Below are 26,353 nucleotides of genomic sequence, written 5' to 3'. Positions count from 1 at the left end.
ATGGTTCAGGGCTGTCCAACCAAAGGGAGGAGATAGTGGGGGAGGAGGGCAAAGGTCTAGAGAGCACCTAGTCTTAGGGCAAATGCCACCCTCTCCTCACCCTAGGCCTACCTTTTCTCCTCTCTGTCTCACTCAGGTGGCCCTTGGCCAGTTCCACCTTCCAGGCAGGACGCCTGGATGGGGCCTTGCGGGTCATTGAAGGGAAGGTGGCCAGCTTTGAGCCGTGCCTCTGCCTCCCACCGTGTATGTGCCCACAGGTTGCCAGCCTACTTGCTGACTGAGCAGTGATCTGTCTCATCTCTTGGAGCGGGGACAGAGGGAGGAGAGAAGCAGGTAAAACTCAGGCCTTTATTAGCTGTAAGACCAGCAAAGATGGTTCTGGGAGGGAGGAGGAGGCCTAAGAAAGAAGAGGAGGCAGCGTGGAGAAGGAAGAGTCATGATGTACGGGATGGACACAATAGCTCAGCCCTAAGGAGACTGTGAGGAGAGAAAGTGGGCAGGGCAGGCAGGCAGGCTCCATGTCATCTGGGATGTCAATCAGGGTCCTGGCAGGAGACAAAAGACCCACTCAGCTGTCTGAGTTTGTATCACTAAGAAGATTTAATGGAGGACTTCTTTACAGAGGTATGGGCAGGGCTAAGGGAACCAACCAGGGACGTTGAAACACCCAGGGACTAGCAGGAGTGCAAAGCCATTACAAGCCCATAACATGAAAACACTGATATGAGGACCTAGCAGGGAGTCAGACAGGAACTGTAGGGACATGGCCACAGCCAAAGTCACACAGAACCATGGCACCTGGGCAGAAGGAGCAGGAATAAGAAACACCCTGACCTGTCTCCTCCTATCCTTTGATCTCCTGCTTCTGTCTCCTCTTAGTCAAACTCGGCAGGAAGCCAAAGGTCAATGGAACTCAGGTAAGTCAGCCCCAAAGGGCACAGAGCAGGGCAGAGAAAGACAAGAGTGGATGAGGCTGTGCCAAGAGAGCCTTAGCAGTCCACTGGGCAAGTAAGAAGGAAAAGGGCTTAAGACACAGAGAGGATGTCATGTTTGGTAAATCTCAGGATGGGGCTCTCTGGAAATCCAGAAAATCAGGTGAAGGGGCTGGGTCAGCTCAACCAGGAGAGAGGGACATTGAGTAGAAAGAGCATGGAGGTGTAGTGGATTGCGGGCTGGATTAAAGATGGGTCAGCAGTGTCTTCTGCCTGGGAACTAGATGGCACTGCTCATAGCTGGAGGTGGATCAGAGTCCCTGGGGTGGTGGTTGAGGACGTGGAGCTTGCTGGATGGACTATGCCCTAGGAGAGAGGCTGGTGGTTATGAAGGTGGTACAGCAACTCTCCTTAGATGACAATGACTCTTCTTAGATGAAGTTCTTCTCAAGTCATAGTTGGGATAATTTCCATACGATGCTCAGGAAGAAGGAGTCCATCTTCTGGACAGAGGCAGTGGTGGGGCCACTCCCTCTTCTCAAGGAAGAGCACCTCTGTCAGGGCAGTTTTGCTCGCCTTGCCTCGGACTGCCCAGACCACCCGTGGCCTAACTGCACCCACAGGCCTCTACCACCATGTCAGGTATGTCAGTCTTGACAACGTTGCTGTCCCTGTCATAGTAGAGCAGAGACAGGGGGCGCCGGGCCGTGGGCACGCAGCATGAGCCCCCTCCAGCGGTGCCTGCAGCTGAGTTGGCCTTGAAGAGATTGAAAACCGCTGTGTGAAAAGAGGCAGCAATACCAGGCATGCCTGCCATGTGCAGCGGGCACTGTCCTGTGCAGAAGTTCATTGCGTAGCCCTCAGGCTGGATGATCCAGTCGTGCCAGCCAATCTCACGGAAGTCCACAAAGAACTCTTGTCGACAGCACATCCTGGACCTCCCCTGGCAGTCGATGCCTCGCCGGCGAAGCCGGTGCTTGCCCCCAACTCTTACCCGGGCTGTCACAAAAGGCCTATGGGCAGCCCTGCCCAGGATGACTGAGCTCTGGGCTAACTGGCCTTCAGGGACCAGCTCTAGGATCAGGTGCCCCTGGCTGCAGGCAGCCTGAGCCTCAGACCCCAGGAGGAACTGGTGCCAACCACTGTCATCTACCTGCAGCAGGTGCTGAGTGGCCAAGGTGAGGTTGGTGTCATGTCGGCCTAGCACAAGGACCCTCACCTTCAAAGTCCAGGTGGTATTGGGAGGGAGCTGCACAAAGAACATGAGGCTGGCCTGCTGGACCTCCAAGCCACCAGCAGTTCGATTAGAGAAGTGGAAATCAAGACGAGTCTGGTCGATGTTGGAGAGGCCTGTGGACACAAGAAGCCCCTGTCATTGTGGTCTTCTGAGTGTCAATTCTACCAACTACCTATCTGTTCTCAGCAAACTTGAACTCCCTTAGTTTCTTCTTGACCACATTGTTGGCATTGTTAACCACCCTTTTCTTCTTGAAAATCTTTTCTCCTTTGGCTTTCATGACACAACTCTCTTATGATTCTTCCTTAATTTTCTTTGCTGGCTTTTCTTTCTCTGATCATCCCTTCAATGTAAGAGTTCTCCAAGGTCTATTGCTGACCTTCACTTTTACTCTACTCTACAGAGGGGAACTCTGGCCCACACTCACGGTCAGTCGACACAGTTTATGCTGGTGATTCCTAAATCTGTATGTCCAGTCCAGGCCATTTTGCATCTTGGGAATCACCAAGCTTCAGGCCTAAACTTCTAATTGCTTAATTTTGTTACATGCGTGTCCTGTCGGCATATTAGAATCAATTTATCCCAAGGGAAATCATTATTTTTCTCCCTATATACTTCTTTTTTCTTTTTACTCTTCTTTTTCTACATGCCCCTCCCCCCTTTCGGCTAATTTTTCTTCTCTTTTCTTTCTTTTTTTTTGTTTTTGTGGGGAGGGGGAGGAATTAGGTTTATTTATTTATTTATTTAATGGAGGTACCAGGGATAGAACCCAGGACCTCGTGCATGCTAAGCATGCACTCTACCACTGACCATACCCTCCCCAACTCCCTATATACTCCTGTTTCTGTTCTTAGAATTGGTGGCACCACTATCCTTATTACTTCTAGAAACCCTATGATCACCTCCCTCACTCGCCACATCTAGTCCCTCACCACAATGGTTCTAATGGCTATTCATTTCTTTCTATACCTATTACTACTGCCCAATTTCCCCCCTACATTTCTCACCTCCTCTATTAAAACACATTAATTGGGTTTCTATTCCCTCCACTCCACTGAAATTCTCTTGTCAGGATCACTAATACTTCCATGTTGCCAAATCCAATGCTTTAATCTCTTTCTATTCATCTTACTTGGCCTTTAAGCAGTGTTTGACACAGTTAACCATCCCCTCCTTCTTGAAATATTTGCTTCTCTTAGCTCTCATGATTCTAGCCACTTCATCTTGGTCTCCTCTGCTGACAGCTTCTCTTCTTCTGCCTGACCTCTAAATGTTGGAGGTCCTGAGCCCCCTTCTCTTCTCTATCTATACTCTCTCCCAAAACGAGACATCAATTCCTCTCGCTTTCAATTCCATCTATAGGCTCATGACTCCCAGGTATAAATCCCTGGCTCTGACCTCTCCCTGAGCCTCAGACTAGTATATCCAGCTGTTGGTCTGATATTCCACTTGGATAACCAATGCTATCTCAAAGTTTTCATGTTCAAAGAACTCTAGATTTATCCCCCCCAACCAAAACCTATTCCTTTTCCAATCTTCCCCTTTCCTGTAAAAGCCTTGCTTGCCCTCACCCCTTACTTTGAAATTATCTGCAGATCTGTCAACTCTACCTCCAGTTCATAATATCATTTCACTTTTCCCCACCTCCTCTACCACACATTAGTTCAATCCACAATCATCTTTTTCTCAAATTATGGCAATAGCTTGCCAACTGGTTCACTCTTGACCCCAGAACAATTCTTCACATATCAGCCAGAGTGATCTTTTTATGACATAAATCTGATTAGTTTAATCCTTTCAGCTTAAAACCCTTTAAAATCTTCCCATTACTATTTGAATAAAATCTAAACTCTTTAACATAAAAAATTTGCATGATTAGGCATTCTTCCATTTCATGACTGTATTCTCTCTATACCAGCCTTTTTCCTGTTCCTTGAACTCACCAAACGTGGACCCACCTCATGGCCTTTCCACTTGCTATTCTGCCTGCCTGGAATGTCTTTCCAAGGTCTTTGAATGACTGGCTCCTTTTTGGCCTTCAGCTCAAATTCTCCTCTCCAGGGGACTAACCAGTCTAAAGCTGCCTTCAACTCTACCTGCGTCACTTTAATACATCATCCTGCTTAACTGTCTTCATAGCCAATATCACTCTCTGTGACCACCTTGGTTTTTTTGCTCATTTGTTTACTATATGCTTTTCCTCCCCTTCGACATCCCCCTGCCCCAGCTGCTAGAATGTAAACTCCATTAAGGTAAAGATTGTGCCTGTATGGTTCACCATTGTATCCTTATGTATCTACCACATAGTAGGCACTCAATAAACATTTGTTGAATGAATGGCTTTTCGTTTCTTTAATTTTTATTTTACACTGACGCCAGAATTATTTTCCAAAAAAGCTAGGCCATAAAATTCATGGTTTCAAAATACTTATTGGTGAATAATGTCCAAACTCTTTTAGGAGGCAATTAAATGCCCATTATGATTTGGCCTAGGCTACCCTTATTTGCTTTTTTAAGTAAAGGATGCTTTATTGTGGGAATGCCACTGATACTCTCATGGGCATAAAAGAACAGAAAATAAAGTTCAACTAGGCTTTGCGTGAACTGGAAGGTCTGGAATAAGGTTGCTCTTGACAGTTCTCAGAGCCAACAAGATGCCTCTCATCTCAGTCTCCCTGTGTAAATCTACTCCATTCTTCTCTTTCTGTGGGTCTACCTCTTCTGCCTCTTTGTCAGCTTTCTCAGGTCCTGGAATGGTGACCCCAGCTCCTGAGTCTACAGAACCTTTTACTTAGCTCCTCCTAGCTAAGTAAGCTGATTTTCCAGTTCCTAACTCCAAAATCCAAGAAAACTCTGATTGGTCCAGCTAATTTTTTCTTGTTAGGTCACGAAACACCCTACCATTAGAACCTCTTAAGTCACCCCAGTTATGGCAGGCAGACACATGACCGGCCAGGGCTGTGGTAGATTATTATATTGTTGGCCCCTAATGAACAACACCTCCCAATATTCATGGATTGGTACAATCCCTTCTCATATTAACTCTGGACATGGCATGTGACTTGATTTGGCCAATGAGACATAGGCAAGCATAGTACAAGCAGAAACTTAATGAGTACTTAGACCTTGAAGCTTCCTCCTCTTGGAAGCCAGCCACTGTGCTTTAAAGCGGCTTGGGCTAGAGTGCTGAATGATGAGAAGCCATGTGGAGGGAGACTCTTAGATGTTCTAGCCCCCTCTGAGCCCCTAGCTGAATACAGCTGCGTGAGTGACCTCAGCTACATGACAGGGAGCAAAAGAAGGGTCCAGATAAGCCCAGTCAAACCACACACCCATGAAAAATACTGAATTTTTGTTTGTTTGCTTTAAGCCTCAATGTTTGGGCCGATTTGTTATATTAATGGATAACTGAAACAAATTAGTATCAGAAGTGAGGTACTCCAGAGCAAAGACCTAAAATATGTGGCATTGGCCTTGGGACTGGGTGGCAGACAGAGGTTGGAAGGATGGCAGGAGACTGCTGGTGAAGGCAGGAAGAGCAGTGAGGAAATTGTTATTGGAAGCTGGGGAAAGGGGAACCTGTGTTATGTACTGGCTATCGGCTGTGGCAACTTGGAAGCTAGAAATGGTAACTAACAAAGTTGTGAATTTAGCTAAAGATATTTCCAGGCAGAATGCTGAAAGTGTCAATTGGCTTATTTTGGCTTCCTATGATAAGGCATTTCAGGAGTGAGATGAACTAAAAAAGGAACTGTTCAATTTTCAAGCAGAATTTAGAGAAAACATTTCCAATAGGACTTGCTAGATTGAACAATAAAATATTTTTTCATTCCTCAACTCTCTGTCTGGCAAAAGGTTCTCAAACTAAGAAACCATCTCAGGGCAAAAATCAAATCCAGGGCACTGTCAATAAAACACGGCCTCAGAATGAAGATCCAAACAACAAAGGGTCAACTGCAAGAGCCTTTGTTAAGATCTAACATCTTTGTTAAGATCTAAAATTTAAGATGTTGTTCTGTAGACCCTCTCAACTGGACAAAAGGGCTTCTAAAAATCTTGAGTGTTCTTCCACAACGCCTTGACTTGTAGTCCCAAGAGGGGTCTGTCTTGATACAGTAGCTTGCCTTTTGTCTAACTGAGTAGACTATAATTTATTATTTAGAAGCTCACAGAGTGTTAAAGAGAATTTTAATAGTGAAAGCAGCACAACTGAACTAAAAGGGACAGAGACAACTCAAAATGAAAAGAAGTCTCTGAGGGGCTCTCAACCTCTTCAGGGGAGATTAAGGCTAAGAAAACCACTCAGTCACAAACACAGGTCATTTCCTGTTTAAGAGGAAAGATATCTCAGAGGGTGGCATTAAAGGTTAAGAGAGTGGATCCAGAAGCCCAGGAGAGCACTGTGGGTTCTCCTTAAGAGAGGAAAACCCTACCAGGGCGCACATCCAGGCCGCAACCAAAGGGATTCTGAACTTGAGGTAGACGGAGATAGGTACCAGGCTGGATATCAAAATTTTCATGGACCAGTGGCTGCTTTGTGTCTCCCTCCCCCACCCTCCATTTTGGAAAGGAGCATCTATTGTGGTTACCCTGTCCCTGTCTCCGCATTGTATGTTAGCTGTGGGAGGCAGATAACTTGAATTTTTAGGTCATAGGCGGTGGTGTGCTGGTAAATATTGAGCAACTGGATTCCAGAGGGGAAAAAAAGCCCTGATTTGTAGTGTTTGCCAATTTCTGTGGTATAAATTTTCCCACCATGGCCAATTTTAAACTATCAGCGTGAGGTCACCAGATGCAAGTTGGGAGATGTTCGCCATCAGTGTTCATGAGCCAGCGTGAGCCAGTTCCGAGACGCCACTGAAGGCCCCTACTCTAGTTTCCTCAAAGCTCCACGCTCTCTCTTGTCAAATCTCCAGCAAGAACAATTCTCTGATCTTTCTTTCACATTAGGATGTAGATGACAGCTTAAATTGGAATTAAAACTTCAAACCAAAATATTTAAATGTAAAAGGTAGAATCCAGGCATCAATCATTCTCACCTCCAAACTTCATTCCAGGTCATGCCTCCTCCAGCCTGAATGCTGTGTTCATTCATTGATTAGCAAATATGTGGAAAGTATATAGACTTTGAAGTCAGAGAGAACTGTGTTTGAATTCTGCCTGTTGTAAGCTGTATGACCTTGGCCATGTTGAATGATCTTCTTTGAGTTTCAGTTTCTGCATTCTTAAAATGGGAATTGGGCTAAGTGTCAGGGACACAAAGGTGAAAAAACATCAAGCAGGATTTTGGTGTTAAAGGGACTCATGGCTCATGGCCATTTGTCCACCTTGTGCTTATCCATTCCAAACTACTTTTCAGCTCTAAACTATTTCTTCAGACTTTCACTCATGTTTTTCCCTCCATTTAGGATGTTGTTTACCATTTTCTACCCAGTGAAGTCAAACTTATTCTACGGCACCAGCCTATTTGCAATCTTCTTCTGAAAGACTACCCTGTCTTACCAGGTCCCAAAGAATTACTTTCGTCCATCAAGCTCCTGTGCTCTCATCCAGCATTTATTTCATTCTGCCTTATATTCTAAGTAGTTTATTCCTAGGAGCAACAACTAAACCCTGTTGGGCAGGAGCTGAGTCTTCTACTCCAGTTTGCTCCCATCTTATTCTTTCTAAGTGCATTACCTGTAGCTCACTTAAGTCTCTCACCTATCTTTTCATTATCTCTATTTTGCAAATAAAGAAAACTGACTATTAACAACTCAGGTCACATAGTAATAAGTGGCTGAGCAGGGATTTGAGCCCAGTTTATCTGGCTCCAGAGTTCGTGTTCTTAATCATGAGCAGAAACCCCCTTTTGTAAATAGAATACGGTCTTATTCATCACTGAGGACTCTAGACTGTGGTCAAACTGACCTTCAGCGTGGTGTGGTGGCAGAGTGGTATAGTGGTCAAGGTCATGGATTTCAGACTTAGACTGCCTGGCTCTACCACTTCCCAGTCATGTGACCTTGAGCTAGTTAGTCAACCCCTTGAGCCTCAGTTTCATCACCTCTAAAATGGGGATAATGACAGTATTTGCTTCACTGGCTTATTGTGAGGATCTCAGGGAGATAATCATGTATGTAAAAGGCTCCGAACACATTAAGCGTTGTATAAGTGTTAGTTATTTCTACTACACACTAGCCTCTGATGATAACATGAGGTATAAGTGACAGTTCCGGACCTTAAGGGGTTACAGACTATGGGAAGACACACTTCACAGAAAATCTGGAAACAAGGCAATTCCACAAGGAGGGATCAGGTTCAGGGTAAGGGTGTGAGGGCCACCAGCGAGGGAGCCCCTCACCCTCAGGTCAGGGAGGGTTTTTGAGGATGGGAGTGCTTGGTCTTGAAGGGAGTAGATGCTGACCAGGGGAAAGGCGCCAGGAATGGGATGTGCTTGTCATACCTAAGACAGAGCTTGCAAGTAGCTCAGAGGCCAGAGACATCACTTTGTGTTCTTTTTCTTGAATCCTGTCTCTGAACTCTCGATCTCTCGAGCTGCCAACTAAATTCTCTAACTCCTCTCCCCTCTGTGAAAGGAACTCTCTCTTCTCTATCCTCCATCCTTTATCTACTTTTCTGAGTCCCATTTTCGCCCTGTTCTGATGGGGGGACCCCAAGGTATTAAGGCAAGAGGGCAAGGGTAGGGTGGAGAAGTATGCCAATCTTGATGTTTTACTTTTCTCCCTTTACCCACATGAGGCATCTAGGGGAGAGGGGAACGGAGAGGCTGGATCCTGGGGCCCAAGGGAGGACAGACTCTCCAGCTCCCAGACCCTGGGTCCAGGCCCAGGAAGTGGATGGGCTCACATCACAGCCTGTGGAAGTTTGTGGGGCCTGCAGAGGAGCCAGAGGAGAGAGGGGAAGGCGGTCTTAAAAGAAATGAAACTTATCTACGTCTCAGCTGCCCATTGGTCAGGTCGAAACTACAAGAGAGAACCTGGAGGATGGGAGCCTGTGATTAGGAGATAACAGGCTGTGAGAGGCGAGACTTGGGATGGTTTTGGGGAGAAAGTCAGGGGTTAGGTTGGGGAGGAAAGTTTTCCTTTCATAAACAGATTGGGTTTGGGGGAAGATCTACAGACCAAGAACCCACCTGTCTCAGCAAAGCTGATGATCTCATATTCCTGTCCCCTGTCAGCCTCTGGAAGTGCTCCCTGCGAGAGCCCATGGAGACACTGCAGCGCCGTCCTCAGAGCAGCTCTGGACACAGGTCGCTTCAGTGTTGGACGCTGGCTGAGGTGCAGCTTGTCCAAGATGCTTCTTTTGGCCAGGTTAAGAAGCAGCTCCCGCTGACTCTCCAGGTCCAGGGCAGGCCTTCCACATGCCAGACACTGACTGTCAGCTCTGGGAACGGTCACTGTGGCCAGAGCCAGGAATAGGAAGGCCAGGAGCAATGAGGAGATCATTGCTGGGGCAGGCCCTCCTTAAGCAACACAGTTGAGACAGAGCCACAAACCTTCAGACTCAGGGTCTCTCTAGCTGTGGTCTCGGCTCCCGTCTGCCAGGGGCCCGGAAGGAAAGTGTGTCCAGCTGGCATGCCTCCTGGTTGCATGGGATAGAACAGTCAAACATCCGACTTGAGAGATGAAGCCAGTTACAGCAGAACTTGGCAGAAGCCACATAGTCAGTGGAAGTACAGAATGGGGGATGTGAAGGGAGGTTGGTTTGTTTGGGGAAAGAAATGTCCTTGGGCCAACTTTGGGAGACAGTGGGTTACCCACGTGAGCTGCCAGGCCTCTGGACAAAGGTTAGAGATGAAATTCCTCTTCAGATCAATGGCCTTGCTGGGAAGCTTGGGTGGGGGGAATGGAAGAGACCAGAGGTTTTAATATAGAATGCTAAAGGATGACTTTCAAACAAGAGGTCGTCATTGGCAGGACACTGTCGGTCATTGTCATGCATGTTGTTGAGAGTTGGTCCTTCTCAAATCTCTACCCCACTTTCCTCCCTCCCAGAGGCTCACAGTCCAGATTCTTTTGCTAGCCCTGGGTTAGGTTTTGCCCACTGGAGCTCAAAATCATCCAGTGTGAAGGTTAAGTTGGAGGAAGGGAAGTGTAGCCAGGTCTTCCGGGTCAGGGGGAAGGAGGAAGGGAAGTGTTCTAGCCAGGTCTTCCGGGTCACAGGGAAGTTGGAAAGTGGGAAGGGAGCTTGAGAGCTAGAGTTCCTCACCCTTGGGGGTTTCTTTTGTTTAAGAAAATAAATTATGAGATTTCTCAGAATTCCTGGTTCTCTCCCCAAAATGTTCCTGAGCAGTGAATCTCAGGTCAAGGCCATTACATCCATAGCAGGGATTTACCGGCGGGAGTGGGCAGGTGGAGTTAGGAGCATATGTTTTCAAGCCAGATGGCCTTGGTTAAAATACTCTCTTCCTTTTATTAGCTGTGTGCCTGTGGGCAAGTTACTTGACCTCTCTTCAATTTCTTCATCAGAGAAATAGGGAAAATGATTGCCCACAATTCTAAAATCAAAAAAACCCTGTAATTCATACATTTTGGGGGGTAGCTCATATGGTGACTAAAGCTGACCTGAAGAGGAGTGAGGTTATCTATGGTCTTTAAAAAATCATACTGGAGACTATTCATATGTTTTCACTCCAGAAATACATATTTTTGTATATATATGTTTTTATTGAAGCTTAGTCAGTTTACAATGTTGTGTCAATTTCTGGTGTACAGCACAATGCTTCAGTTATACATGAACATACATATATTCGTTTTCACATTATTTTTCACCGTAAGTTACTACAAGATATTGAATATAGTTCCCTGTGCTATACAGCACAAACTTGTTTACTGAAATATTATTTGATTATGGGATGCTACCCCTAGGAGTGGTATATAATATACAGCATAATGTACTATGTTACCTTTCTAAAACTTGAAATTTTCTGAATTATGAAACATTCCTGGCTCTATGGATTTTGAATATGGAATTATAGATTATAATGATTATCTGAGAGTTTTGAGTTTTAAATCATTTAGTAAAGCACTTACACTGACAGGCCCAGAGTAAGTGCTTAATACAAGTTTACTATTCTTGGTGTGCTGAAGAAATTCTGCCAATGTTTGCCCTTACGGACTCTCCTTTCTTAGATGCCATGCCCCTAATCACCATCTGTAGTGCAGTCACTTAGCGAGTCTTCTCTGCTGCTTACCATTGTATTCCTAGTACTGCACACAGTACCTATAATATAGGTGCTTAAAACATACTTATTGAATGAATAAATGTTAGGATACAGGCTGGTTCTCAGAAGTTACACTCAAGTCACCTTGACTGAATTTTAGTGTGTTACAATTTCTTAGCTCTATTCTACAGGGGCTGGGTTTTTTTTCTTATTTTTTAAGGGCTGTGGTAGAGGTGGATTTGTTATTTAGTTTCTAGTATAAATTTATTTATTTATAAAATAAGGTTTTTATTGAAATACAATTCACATAAGATTCACCTTTTACAGTGTATAATTCAGAGGTTTTTAGTACGTTCACAGAGTTGTGCAACCATCACCACTATCTAATTTAAGAATATTTTCATCACCCCCAAAAGAAACCTTGTAGCCATTAGTAGTCACTGCCTACTCTACTCATCCCAGCCTGTAGGGACTGACCTTCTGTCTAACATCTTAATAGTCCTAATCTCATTCTTGGATGATAACCTTATCCTGGGGTTGCAGGAAGTAGTAATATTGCTATTTAGTCCATATCTTAATTAGAGTATGTAGTTCCCAGACCTCTCACAACCTAAGATGACTTCAGCTGCTCCCCTTCTCTCTGGCAAATAGTTGGGGAGTAAGAGGTGAGAAAAGGGGGCAAAAGAGAGCAGGGCTTCTCTTAGGGGTGGATGCCTCATGTTTCTGCCTTAGTAGTTCTTCAGTTACTGCATCTGTCCCCCAAAGACCCAACTGGTTCACTCCGCATTATGACACACAGGTTCTTTGCAACATGCTCTTTCCGGTTACACTTCTGATAGTGTAGTGAGTAAGAGAAGGCTCTGAAGATAAACTGTCTCAGTTCAAAATCTGTGACTTTGGTGCCTCATGGTTCCTTATCTTATAAAATGAATATAACGATAATATATATTGTTTACAGGATAAAACTGAAATAATAGATGTAAAATGCTACATATTCTAGATTATCTCTCTATAAACATACATACATGCATAATACAAATATTAGCTGTTATTTCCTCCTGGCCATCACTGCCCCATGTCTCCAACTTAAAAACCTGGAACTTGCTGATTCCTTGAAGGAAAGAATTACCTCTACAACTTTACTGGAATCTCCATTCTTGCCTCTCCGATGAACTCCTACTTACTTTCTTCAAGGTTAGCTGAAATTACACCTCTAGCTTCTCTGTAGTTCACTCAATCTCTCTTACCTCTAAGAAGTAATTAATTGCTCCTTGTTGGGCTTCCATAGCACACTGAACAGCACTTATTTTGTACTGTAATTATTTGATTTCTTTTCTTTTTTTTTTGCCTATTGCAGTTCTTGTCACACAGTAAATATTTAATGGTCGAATTCTATCAATGTAAGACTACAAGGTTTCTTTGAGGGACTTGGTCAATAAATGATGCAAATACATGTAATCAATAAATTGATTCTGCCTCGAACAGACAGAATGGGGGGGGTGCAAATTTAAGATGCCTCTTAAAAAAAGGACTGTATGTTAGACGGTGGTGGTGGTAAGAAGTGATTTTTAAACAAGATGGACTTAAACCTGCTTTATTTAGTTAAATCCTTACATCAGAAAAAATGGACACTTACCTACCACATGATCTTCATTCATTTATACCACAAATATTCACTGCACATACGCAGCTTTGTGTGTGGGAGTTACTGTCCTAAGGGAAAGGCTATTTTGAAAGTGCTCGGGAAACCTATATTAGAGTTATTTAAATCGAGGGTGACTCTGACAGGCTTGATGGGTTTCAGGTGGACTGAGGGTCGCAGTGGATTCGGATTGGTGGCTTGAGACATAGGTGACGAGGAGGGAGCCAGAGAGCGAGTGAGTGTACGCGCGTGTGCGCGGGGATGGGGAGGGCAGCGCGAGAGTGGGCTGGGTGGGTGAGTAAGCAGGGGGCGTCTGCGGGCGAGGAGGGAGGCACACAGGAAGCGGGGACGCGCCGGGCGCAGGACGCGGTGACGAATGCGCCGGACGCGGTGACGTAGCGCGCAGGCCGCAGTAGGGGGCGGACTCTGGGCCTTTCTTCCCCTTCTGATTTTCCCCCTCCCCCCTTTTCTCCCTTTCCGGGTTTGGTTTCCCCCCTTTTCTTCCCCTCTCCCCCCTCCTTCCCAAACCCCTTTCCCCTCCCCCGCCCCAGTCCCCCTGCTCCCCCGCCCTGGGCCCTGGGGAAACCCCCACTGAGAAGAGCCCGCCCCCAGAAGCGCGCCGCCGCCGCCGGCCGTCGGGGCCGAGCCGCAGCCGAGCGGCCGTGGGCCCGGGCGGCGGGCGGAGACGCGGGCGCCCTCCCCGCTACGGCCTGCGTGAGGTGAGGCCACCTCCCGGCCGAGGGGGCGGGCGATGCTGGCGGCCCGTGGGGAGGGGGCGTGGCGGGCGGGCGGGCGGAGGCCCCTGGCCTGGGTTCCCCGCGCTGGTGCTGCCGGGACTGGGGGCGGTTGGTCGGGGCCCGAGGCTCCCGTGAAGGACGGTCCCCAGGCCAGAGAGGCCCGAGTGTGCGCGGGGAGCGCAGGCGAGAAGCTGGGGGCGCGGGGCGGCGGGCGGGGGGCTGGCGCCACCTGTGGCCTGTGTGGTGGGACCTAAAAACTGTTGCGCCCTTGTGGTGCTCTGGGGGTGACTAGCTCCATGTGTTTCTTGGATCTCCGTATTCCTTCAAGCTTTGCAAGATTGGGAGGGAAAGGTGTTGCAGTGTTTCAAATCGTGCTTGTGTCCGAGGTTATTACAGGGACAGAGATTTGAGTTGGAACGTTCAGGGAGATGTTTCTGGAGCTTAAAAGTTGGGCCTACGCTAAGCTCATCACTGACTGTTGAGGCTCTGAAAACTCTTCTCGGATTCATTTTCCTGTAGAGCCAGACATTTCAACATATGCGACCATTAGCCTAGTAACTCCTCAGAATATTTATTCACTCTGAGTGAGTTGTTTTTGGGTGATGACGAGAAATGACCGAATAACAGCCCCAGAGGTTCATTAAACCAAAGAGAAGTGTGAAGAAATTTAAACTCAGATCTTGGTTGAACGTCCTTGTATATATTTTTTTCAAATAGACTTACCTAAAATTGAGAAGCCGGAGTCCTGTCTGTTGTTGGTAGGCAACATGGAAACTGGGGAGGAGCGAGGTGACAGGTTCCACTTAAGGAATGTCACAAATTCCTAGCATTTTATTGTATTTCTGGATAGTCAGACTGGCACTTGAATAAGTTGTTTGTGGATCCTCTTTCTTCCTAATGCTTTTTCCCCGGCCTTCGTTTTCTTTCTACTATATTTTCTTTTTTTTTCCACTTGTGGAGTCTGGGTCATCAAGACTAGCATGGCTTAGATAGTCAATTCGGTTCATTTTTTTCACTTTTTTTTCTCCAATTCAGTTCATTTTTGTTGCATTTTTCTTCCCTTGTTGCTGTTCTCCACAGGGTTGAGAGGACAGAGAACTTTTCTTGAAGGTCTGATAAACTGTCAGCAGAAGTTAAAATTCAGAGTTTAATTTACAATTTTGTGTCCACTGTATGATCTGTATTAGAGATCTTCAATTTAAAACAAAAATTTTAAAGCTTGCATATATAAAAATAGGATGACTGATACTGTTTTAATTGAAAAGAGTCGGAAGAGGAGATCTTGGCTTCCTGTCTCTATCAGAGTAAAAACCAGAGAGTTTACAATTGTCTTTAAAGCCCAAGATCTGTAGCACTCTTTCCCCCTCCCAATATACTCACTGATCTCCTGGCTGTTCCTTGAACACATCAGGCACACTTCTGCCTTGGCAGCTGTGCACTTCTTCCCTGGATTTTCCTGAATCACCTTTTCCTTATAAAACTGCATAACCTTGTCCCCTCACCTCCTTCAGGTCTTTACTCAAATGTCACTCTAACAGTGACATTTCCTTGGCTGTCTAAATTGCAAAGCCCCCTCTTCCACATATATTTACATAACTCCCTATCCCACTTCTTTGCTTTCCTTCCCTCCTTACCCATTATCAGCCTATAACATACTATATATATTTAGTCTCTTGCATTAGAAAGTACTTCAGTAGATAGTCTTGTTTTGTTGATGTGTCTTCAGCACTTAACAGAGCACTTGACATGCAGTAGGTGCTCAGCAAATTTATTGACTGAATAGATAAATTTATTCTTGAACTCTCATTGTCATGAATTTCTGATCATGATTGGAGATGTGGAATGGATTTTCAGTAGGATTGTGTAAGATACTTTTTGGAAGAACTTGAGCTTTTTTTTTTTTTTTTTTTTTTTTTCCTGTCAGTTCTTGCCACATTTCTCTTTTGATAGAAGTATTGTGTGTTCAGGTCATTGAATGAAGCACTTTGAGGGCAGAGAGAATTGAGTGTGGAGATCTTTGGTGCTGATGGTCTTAGAGGAAGATTATCTCAGATGTCCTGTGGCTAGAATTTTTACTGCTTCAGGCTCTCCCCTTGAGGTTTGTTTGCATTCCTGTTGAGATAAATATCACCATTCTTACCTCTGACCCCAGAGAGCTGAGCATGCTGGTTCCACTTTGAATTTTTCAGTAGACTGAATAAGTTAATATTTATAGTCTGGGCTGTTTGGGTTAGATTTTTTTCCCCATTCATGTGGAGATGGTTGAGCTTGAAAACTTTAAGGCTAGCTTTCTCTAACAATGGTGGAATGTTCGGTGTCTGATCCTTGTTTCCGCCAATCCATTTTTGGGGTCATTTTTAGCAACTAAATTATACTAAATCCGAAGGTAAAAGGAGCTGGCCCCCTGAGTCCTGTGGATTATCCCTTGTTTGTTTTTTCCTTTCTTGATTGGTGCATCTGTTACCTTCATTGACCTTCTGGCTAGAGTGGCCTGGATGAGATTTCTTTTTGGGGCTGTCCTGGCCACTGTTTTCCAGCTTAGGAAGGCAAAAGGAGTGAGGTAGTGGTTTTAACACTTTGTGGGAATGCTGGTGCAAAGTTAGATTTTTGCTTAAACTTTTGCTAGGACATTGAAAACAGCTAGGCCTGTGAGAGAATGGCTTGGGTCAGGGGGTGGGAGAGTTGGGGAGAATTGGGGATCTTGTATCTATTGACTGGGTCTGGTTCTGTTATTATTAGTGTAAATAAGTAACAGTGTCAAAAGTATGTTAGTTGTCATTTTGTGAAAAATTTCTGCCATTATTTTGGCAGATGGGTAGAAGCTCTACCGCACTTCTCTTGTCACTTTTAAAATCCTTTCACAAAGTTTCTAGGAAGTCTTTCTCAGGCCCCAGAGATATTCAGACATCTCTATGCTTTGTTCTCACTCTTTAGAGATAAATACTGAGTACTGATGTTTCGCTGTAGGTAATGGTTTCTGAATGATGAACTTACTCCCATTCCAGATCTCATCAGGAACTCAATGAAAGCTTTCAGGAAAACGCAAATTTTGAGGAAGGCATTTTGGTTGCATGGTCCCAGGAAGTACAGAGGAGAGAGTTTTGTGAAACTGTGTGTGTGTGTGTTTTCTTAATGAGGTTTTCCTGTGTACTTGAAAGATGGGGTAAAGGACTAAGCGTCTGCCTGTGGAATGTGCTGCCCACTTATAAGTAAGAAAAATAACTGGACTCATGGCTTGAATATGTGTGCATGAATACAGTTGGTGGGTCTAATTTTAGAGGCCTTTTTCATGCACGGTGGCCTTAGTATTTTCCTCGAGCTATATCCTCACACTGTCAAGAAAACATTCCACTTAATATAGTCTTCTCGTGGTTACCTTTTGTTCTTACAATGGTTGCCACTTTAGCAGTGTAGCACTTGTTTCATCTCTCCAGTAAAGTTACTCTGTCCATTCCTTCTTTTTTTTTTTAATTTTAAATTATTTTTTGTAGGGGGAGGTAAACTTCTTTATTTTTAGGGGAGGTACTGGGAAATAAACCCAGGACCTTGTGTATGCTAAGCATGCGCTCTACCACTTGAGCTATATCCTCCCCGCCGTCCATTCCTTCTTAAGTATGAGTTTATTTCTAAAAACAGGTATGGATAGGAAAGATTTCTTAACCTTGATCTCTTTTGACTCCTCTTTGAGTTCCCTTAGATTTCCTTAGCATGTATCTGTTTTCTCCAACACTTAAAAAAATTAATGTTGAAAGCCCTTAGTTACAATAATATGCAGTGATTTCACCGTTTCTGCTTGGGGTGTGTGAAAGGAAAGATTCTGAGATGCTTCCTAAATCCAGGTGTTCTTTGTGCTTTTCTGCAAGATCTCTTGAGTCGTTCAGTCCAGTTATTTGAACCTATACTGGGAAAGCTGCTTAAGCTTTCAAGTTTTGACAGTAAGTTTCCCAGAGTGCTTTTCTGTGCTTTTAAAAGAACTGATCAAATTGGGAACCCCAGCCTAGAGATGAGAGAGGATAAGGAGAAAAGGTACAAAAGCCTCAAGCAGTCTTGTCTTCTAATAGTCAAAACACTTCTGGTATTTTTAAAGGACTCATCTTATTCTATTCCTCCTTAGTTTGCTAACCACAAGAAAATAAAAAAAAATCTTTTCAGTCCCTTTAATTGCTTGCTTGTTTGTCCCACTGTGATGTTTCTAAATTGTCAAAGACTTTGATTTTTTTTTCCTGGGAGACAATTTCAGGCTTCTCTGGGTATTTTCTTGGGGTAAAAAAATGAAGCTAGTTGTTAAATGCCCTTGTATGGTCTCTACCCTGATGTAGACCAATATTCTGATCCTTCCATTTCTCTAAAGGCATTAATAGTATGTTTTACTGCTTGTTTGTGTTTTGTTTTTCATTGGAGACCTCAAAATCTTTTGCAGGCAAGTAAAAACTAGTTTTGCACCCGTGCAGTTACTCTGAGGTCCCAAAAGATCTCAGCTTAAGTCCTTATCCTATAGAGCTGAAAGTATAGAAATAAGTGAGGTAATCATCAGGGTTTAAAATGACTCAGTTTCTTTCTTACTTATTTATTTATTCATTTATTTATTTTTACTGAGGTATAGTCAGTTTACAATGTTGTGTCAATTTCTGGTGTACAGCACAATGCTTCAGTCATACTCAAATATACGTATATTCATTTTCATATTCTTTTTCACCGTAAGCTGCTACAAGATACTGAATATAGTTCCCTGTGCTATACAGTATAAACTGTTTATCTATTTTATATATACCAGTCAGTATCTGCAAATCTCGAACTCCCAGTTTATCCCTTCCTACCCCACTCAGTTTATTTCTGATTGATGTTTGTTGATTGTGAGCCTGTAGTGGGCAAAGAAAAGAAAAAGCTGGTCTGCAGACTAGTGAAATTCTATTTTAATTTTTTGGAGGTAATTTTGCTCCCACTATTAGTCTTCTGTACAATTCTAATCTAGTGTACAGAATAGACTTAACTTCATTAACTAGTTTACTCTGCCACTTGGTTCATTATCTTCCTTGTATGGATGCTTTTGGTATATTTCAAGGTTGCTAACATTTGTGCTGGAGTATGTATTATTAGTAAGCATCAAAGCCATATTTCATATCTGCAGAGCACTTTCTCTTTCCTAAAAGCTTATCAGACCTTAAAGTGGTATCAGCATTCATATTAAAAGACTAGATTTTCCAAGTGTGCAGTTCATATTTTTGTGGGGGCAGTGTTTTTGTTGCATGTGTTAGTTGTTAAGAGTTTGTGCATGGTTTTGGCATGTGAGCAGCATTATGGGCATTCTTCGTGACTTGGAGAATGGTGGTTCAGACTTGGGTAAGCTTCATAACAGAGCTAGGAGGAAAGTAGTCAAGGCAGTGACAATCCAAACTTAATAAGGGATGCATTTGAAATACATTTGCTCCCCATACTCACAAATTATACTTTCTCCTTATCCTTCCTTTGTGATTCTGTAGGAAAAGGCAAAAATGTCTAGGACAGTAATCAGCTGATAGCTTCCAGGAAGCAGTGTTCTATGGATGGGTAGTAGGTGAATGTACACCTCTACAAGAAGTCACTTAGTGTTTCTAGAGCTGTTGGTGGAGCAGCTCCCAGCAGTCATCAAAATCAGTGGGAAGAACATGGTGGACCTTATTAAATCTAATGGACTTCTTTTCATTCTTATCTTATTCTAGTTTTTTGGAGCTTTTGTCATTGTTGACCCTTCTCTTTCTTGAAGTGTTTCAGTGACACCACTTTCTTTTCCATTTGCATTCCTGGCTCTTTTTCTCCTGCTCATCTCTTAAGTGTGTGTTTTTCGTAAGGTCGCTGTTGTATTCTCCCTCTCTGATTCTTGAACGTTAATGGCACAAGCATCTCTTGGAGAATTTGTTAAAAATGAATGCTTTCAAAAGCCTTCATGATCTTGCCCCTGCCAGTTGCTCTGACTTTCCTTGTACTACACTTTCCTTTTCTTACTATTCCTTCATTACATTCCTCTTGTTTTATTATCTCCATAGCACTTCCCACTATCTTAAGTTACCCTGTTTATTTTCTTGTCTACAGTCTGGCTATACCTAGCACCCAAAACTTATGAGTACAAGGATCTGGTTGTATTCCTAGTGCCTAGAATAGTCCCTCAGTGCACATTTATGGCATGAATGAAATGTGGGCTCTTAGGCCTTATCCCTAGAGATTTTGATTTAGTAGGCGTAGAATGGAGCCTAGGAATCTGTGTTTTAACAAACATTCCAGGTGTTTCTGATGTCTCTGGTAGTTTGTCTGGGATGACGTTTAGAAGAACATCACATAGTCTGTCAGTCTCATCCACTCTGATGGTTTCACTCGGCGTCTGTTATTATAAGCTGACAATTTGTGAGTCTCTGTGTCCAGTTCTGATCTCTCGCCTGAGCTCTAGCCCATTTATTCGATGGTCTCTTGAACATCTCCGTTTAACTGTTACACAGCACCTCAGACTCAACATCACAAGAGCAAAAATAATTTTTCCATGAAAATCTGTTCTTTCTCAGTTCTTTTTTCTTTGAATCATGCCACCTAGTTGCAAAGCCAGAGACCAGGATGTCATACTTGAGTCCTTACTCTTTAACATCCAATAATGATAAAGTTATGTAGCCGCTTACCTCCTCAATTTCCCTCGAATCTTTTCATTTCTCTCCATCAGCACTGCCATTTCCTTAGTTCATGAGACCACCATCTCTTATCTGGATAACTCTGATGGCCTTTAACTGGCCTCCTTCCTCTAGTCTTGCTCCTAATATTTCATTGAGTTTTGTATGAAAATCTGTTACTTTCTTTTGCTTAAAACTTTTAAATGTCTTGTTCCTAGTACAAAGGCAAAAGATTTGTTAAAAAATCTGGCTGCTTTATCTCACTTGCCTTATACTTTGCTGTTTTCCCTTTGCTCTCAGGGTTAGGCTTCAGCTACAGTTGAATTACTTATTCTTTTACTTTCCCCTTTCTCACACCTTGCTGCCTTGGGGTACACCATTGTTTCAGTTGGGCACCTCTCCACCTCAAAACAATGACAGAAACCCTCTTTGATTTAGGTGTAATGTTCTGGAACCCTTTCAGGGTATCCCAGACCTCTCATTTTGTCTACCTCTTTTCCACAAAGTTGAATTCCTCTGTCTTCACCTATTTCCCTCTGTATATTCCATTCCGAGTTTCCTGCTCTCACTGAAGTTAAATTTGCTAGGATCGTGATCTCTCCAGTGCCAAGAGAGCTCTCTAGAGCATGTGATTTTTGTCTACTAGCTACAGGGAAAAGAGAAAGAAAAAATTAGATGATTTGAGACATCTATTCTAGAGGTGTGTGTTCTAGATCGTGATTTTGCTAGTTGTTTTGCCCCTCGTAGCTAAACTATACCCAGGAGAGATCATTGTTAGAGTCTTGATTTGGGCCAGAGCTGTAAGGCCAACAACTGAAATCCTGAACTAAATTTTTGCCCTTGGTGCCTGTACCACCAAAGTTTTACCTTTTCCATTATCATGGTATCTTCAGCTTTGTATTAGTTACCCCCCTTTCCAGTTCTTATTTTCCTTCCAGAATTACTTGGTTTAAAATTTATTCTTTGTGTTTTACTCTCCGTCCTAGCAGTATTTTTGACTGTAAAGAAACAAGACAAAGAGGGTTTGTGCTTGGAGTGTTTTCCCTATATGATAGTGCAGAAATATTTTTTCTTTCTTTTTAACTGAATGAGTATGAGGGCTGAAAAATTAAGTGTAATTGACCAGTAAGACAGGAGAACTAAAAAAGAAATCCAACCTGTTTGGTTTCTGTATGCTTTGTGAGGGAGTAAAATCAGAGCCAGTGCTTAACACTTGAATTTTTAAGACCCTTTTTGAAGTTCTCTGAGGCTTTGCTGAGTTTACCCTCATTAACTCTTGCTGAATCAGTGTTTTTGTATGTAAAATGGAGTTGATGGTTTGTTTTCTTCTGGAGTACAGGATGACTTTTGGAAGTATTTCAAGGTTAAGTACAGTAATACTTCTTGATACATCTACTGATTTAAAATGTAAACACTTGAGATTGAAGCTGCACTTAATGGATTCTTAGGCTGGCTTCAATAGTTTACTTTACCTATAGTTAGTAGATAATACAAAGAGGAACAAAGAGGTATCTACAGATATTAATGAGCACACTGTCCATGTACCTGGGATGTATTTACATCTGTTTGGTGGCTACAGTCAGCAAGCATAATCTACTTCACTGAAGGACGGTCTATATTAAACATGATCAGATTACTAGTCTTAATAGTGTTCTCTAGTGTTGGATAACAGAATAGCATTGAAGTTAATATTGGCAGAGAGAAAATATTGCTTTATTTCTTCGTGCTCTAATTCTTCCTTTTTCTCTTTGGCATTAACATTGCTTTTACTAGTTTTTAAAGGTTGGGAAATGGCAATTGTCTTTTCAGTTTAGCGGACTGGCCAGGTCATAGGATCTATTCAGATCAGTAATGCATTTTAGGCCATGAGTTTCTTCTGTTTATTCTGTTCTGTCCTTTATTGTTGACTTGTGCTTTGCTCAATTCCCACAGTAGGGGACACAAATTTAGCCATATACATATGTACACATAACGTACACACACACACGTACGCATAACGCGCGCGCACGCACACACACACACACACACACAGTCTGCCACTTGAGGCCCTCTGGAAAGATTATAGATTTTCAATTAAGAATTACAGGCATTCACTTGCCACTGTTTCATCTTACCAACCCAGCTGTTTTCACTTAACATAGATCCAGTCCTGTTACTTAACTGCTTTGATGCACTGTGAGCCTATTATATAGTATTTGCTTAGAAATCAGAGAAACTCAGTTTATTTTTAGTCTTTGTTAGAATAAACATCACCTATATGTTTTCTTTCCAGGACAGTTCTTTGGGAGGGTATAGCTCAAGTGGTAGAGCATGTGTTTAGCACGCATGAGGTCATGGGTTCAATCCCCATTACCTTTCCTACAAACAAACAAAGGAACAAACATAAACAAACCTAATTACATCCCCCTCAAGAAAACAAAACAAAAACAAAAACCCAGCATGTTAGAAGATCTCTTAGTTTCTGGTTTTTCTGTGTTTTTATAATAGAAAGAGTGATCTTCAAGTCAGATTTGCAGAACTGCTTCCAAAATAATACTTCAAGAAAATTTATGAAAAGAGCAACTCATTCATTTACTCAAATGTTCAGTAGGTGCCTGTTATTTTTTAGATGTTGTGTTATATGCTAAAGATACTAAGATAGGTGCGACACTGTCTCTATCGTCAAGGAGCTCATGTTTTATAATAGATTACAAAAAAATAAGTAAACTACAAGGTCATAAGTGTTATGAGGTAGTGATAAAATGTAATATGAGAACAAGGAGGAGGAATGCTTAACTCTGAATGACAGGATCAGATTCAGCTTTTCAGAGAAGATATAGTTTGAATTGAGTCTCAATGTATTCATTAATTCAAGCAGCATATCAGTAGATATACAGTATTAGGTTCTGGGGATGTAAAAGAGTAAGACATAATCCTTACCTTCAGAGGGTTTAGGCAGACCAGTTAATCAGTGATACTGCAGCCTGATGAACTCTGAACTAGAGAAATGCACAAGGTGCTTTGGAAACACAGTGGAGATCTGGAAAGACTTTCTGTCAGGGGGTTATGAACCTTGACGGGCAGACGGGAGTTGGCCAGGTAGAGAAGTTTGGGGAAGAGAGTTCGAGGGAGGAACTGCCTGTATAAATCGTGGGGGTGTAGAGCAGAGCAGCATGATACCTTTGACAAAGTGCAGGGAGCAGGATGTGCCTACACATGGGATGTTTTTGGGAATTAGTTAAGATAAAAGGCTATGGAGATAAGTAGGGAGACCTAATCTTGAAGACCTTTTTTGATAGGCTGAAGGTTTTAACTTTCGTCTTAAACTATAAAAACTATCGAAGGATTATTTTTTTGAAAGATTGCTTTTAGCAGTTTGGCAGCTGGATTGAAAAATAGACTAGAATCAGGGAATCCAGTTTAGGGACAGTCAAAATAATCAAGATAAGAAATAGGTTCTAAAGAGGTCCTGCAAGTGCACAGGGATGAACAAATTAAAGAGATATTTAGGACATAGTATCTGTTAGACTTGGAGATGTGTGTATGTGTGTGAGTACAGTTGTGAGAGGGATGAGCTCTTGGATAACTCCTAGTTTTCTGGGTTCCATGCCAAGATGGATGGTGACATCATTTATGAGTTAGGGAGTACAGAAAGATGCATGTTTGGGAATAAAGGTGAGGTGTTTTGTTTTGGACTGGTTGAATTTGAGGTACCTGTGGAACCCTGTGGAAATGCCTGATAGGAAGTTAGATGCACCAGCCTGGAGTTGGAAAGAGAAATTGGGACTGCTGCGACATTTGGGAGTCAACAGTGTATATACATTGTAGTTGAAGTGATGGGTTTTGTTTATCCAAGGATCATGTTGAGACTGAAGAACTGAAGGCTGAGGAAGGAGTCTTGGAGAACACTGACAGTTAAAGATGTGACTGCTAGCAGGGGAGCCCTGGAAGAAAACTGAGGAGGCCAGGAAGGTAGATAGAAAACCGAAAAAGTTTATGTGATAGGAACTTAGAGAAGAAACTTTCAAGGAGGAGGAAAAGAATTGTGTCAGTGTGTAGTGAAGTGGTCAAGTATAAAGACACTTGGTGCTGGATTTGGCACTCAGGTCATTGGTGACGTCAGTGAGATCAGGGTCACTGAAGTGGTGAGAGCAGAGACCAAATTGTTTTGGGCTGTGGAATAAATAGGAGATGGGAAAGAAAAGGCAGATAAGCCCTGTATTACAAGATGATTGCAGAGAGATGGAGAGAGAGGACAGTAGGGAGGGCATGTGGGGTTCAAGGAAGAGTTTTTTAAGATGAGACATTTGAGCAAGACAATAGAGAGTGATGATAATGAAGTGAGGTTTTTGAGGATGAAAAGAAGATAAAATCCAGAGCACAGGTAGATCAATTGTTATTGATCTTCATTAAGATAGAAAGAGAAGGTTAAGAAAGGGGTGGGGACAAATATTTGGTAACTGAACAAAGGAATTTGAGGGAGCGCCAGTCTTAGGGTCTTGATACTCCTTTTGATGGAGGAGACATCATTTTGAATGAGGGGGCTTGTGTGTTCCAGTAAAGAGGGTTTGTAAAATAGGGGCCTTGAGAAGAGAGCCAAATTTGGATAGCTTGAGAGAATAGGTGGGATAGTTGACAAGGAGTTTGTCAGGCACAGATAAGGTGGAAATGCATTTCAAGCAGATAGAGTAGCTTGGACAAAGACCCAGGAGTATTGAAGAATGGTATGTATGGAGAGGTAACATTATTTTGAATGGCTGGAGAGGATGTATATAGAGCCTAATTTTATGCTAGACTTTAAGAGCTATATTAAGACATTTGGAATAGTTTGATGCAAAGAGGAACCTCAGGAGATTTTAATCAGAGAAATGGAATGATTGTTTTATAAAGGTAGCTCTGGTAGCAACTTGGAGAAATAACCTCCAGGGGATTTAAAGAAGAGGAAGAGACACTTGTTAGGAGGCTATTGTAGTAGGCTGTGCAGAAGATGTTGAAATCAGGATAAACCTGAGTGTGATGGGTAAGAAACAACCCCTAAACCTCAATACCTTGAAACAACAGTTTCTCTTTCACACTACATGTGTCCATCAAAGATAGCTTAGAGATTTTAGTTATTCAGGGATAAAGGCTGACAGAGCCTAATAGAGCAGCCACCACTGGAACGTAGCCTGCTGCTCTCCTGGATGCAGAAAAGAACTGTGGAGGTCTTGTCCCATTAACTGAATTCTCTGCCTGTAAGTCATGGGAGTGGAGAAGAGGGTATAGGAGCTGAGAAGATGAGGTGGATCCAGGAGATGGTACCAGAATTTGGAGATTGGTTATATATGGGAGGAGAGGGAAGGAATTGTGGATAGATGACTCTCAATTTCTGTCTTGGGTCACTAGGTGGTGTTGCTAACTGAGATAAGAAAGGGGGCAGGTTTTAGGAGCACCTAAATATATAAAGTAAATTTTAACAGACCTAAAGGGAGAAATAGACAGCAATATAATAATAGGGGACCTTAATACCCTACTTTCATCAGTGGATAAATCATCCAGACAAAATCAATAAGGGAACATTGGCCTTAAATGATAGATTAGACTAGATGGATTTCACAGACTTGTACAGAGCAATCCATCCAACAGCAACAGAATGCACCTACATGGACCATTCTCTAAAGTAGATGATATGTTAGGCCACAAAACAAGTCTTCATAAATTTAAGAAGATTGACTCATATCAAGAATCTTTTCTGGCCAAAATGGTATGAAACAAGAAATCAATTACAAGAAGAAAACTGGAAAATTCCCAAGTAAGTAGAGCTTAAACAACATGCTACTGAACAACAGGTCAAAGAAGAACTAAGATAAGTTAAAAAATACCCAGAGACAAATGAAAATAGAAATGCAATATACAAAATACAAAACCTATGGGATGCAACAAAAGCACTTCTAAAAGGGAAGTTCATAGCAACAAATGCCTACATTAAGAAATAAGAGAGATTTCAAATAATCTAATTTTTCACCTCCAGAAACTAGAGAAAGAAGAA

General features: G+C 42.8%; 2 protein-coding genes across 2 annotated transcripts in view; one reads left to right on the top strand and one right to left on the bottom strand.

Annotated features, from left to right (window-relative positions):
• Nucleotides 1-334: 334 nt before the first annotated feature.
• INHBC (inhibin subunit beta C) lies at nt 335-9,846 on the bottom strand. Its single transcript, XM_010946295.3, has 2 exons — nt 9,305-9,846; nt 335-2,282 (listed from the first exon to the last, which is right to left on the bottom strand). Exons 1-2 carry the CDS (start codon nt 9,615-9,617, stop codon nt 1,540-1,542), a joined length of 1,056 nt encoding a protein of 351 aa, XP_010944597.1. The 5' UTR covers nt 9,618-9,846; the 3' UTR covers nt 335-1,539.
• Nucleotides 9,847-13,511: 3,665 nt separating this feature from the next.
• Nucleotides 13,512-26,353, top strand: part of R3HDM2 (R3H domain containing 2) — a 125,347-nt gene continuing 112,505 nt past the window's right edge. The window contains 1 exon segment of the mRNA XM_074374579.1: nt 13,512-13,696. The gene's annotated coding sequence lies outside the window, so the exon portion shown is untranslated.

This window comes from Camelus bactrianus, chromosome 12 (assembly GCF_048773025.1).
Source record: "Camelus bactrianus isolate YW-2024 breed Bactrian camel chromosome 12, ASM4877302v1, whole genome shotgun sequence".
NCBI classification, from domain to species: domain Eukaryota; kingdom Metazoa; phylum Chordata; class Mammalia; order Artiodactyla; family Camelidae; genus Camelus; species Camelus bactrianus.
The sequence above is the reverse complement of the archived record's forward strand: the minus strand, read 5'-3'. Positions and strand labels throughout refer to the sequence as shown.

Excerpts from the sequence above, each read along its gene's own strand:
- INHBC (XM_010946295.3), bottom strand. The coding sequence starts at position 9,617 with ATGATCTCCTCATTGCTCCTGGCCTTCCTATTCCTGGCTCTGGCCACA. Across the intron at positions 2,283-9,304 it reads CATCAGCTTTGCTGAGACAG|GCCTCTCCAACATCGACCAG; the intron begins GTGGGTTCTTGG and ends TTGTGTCCACAG.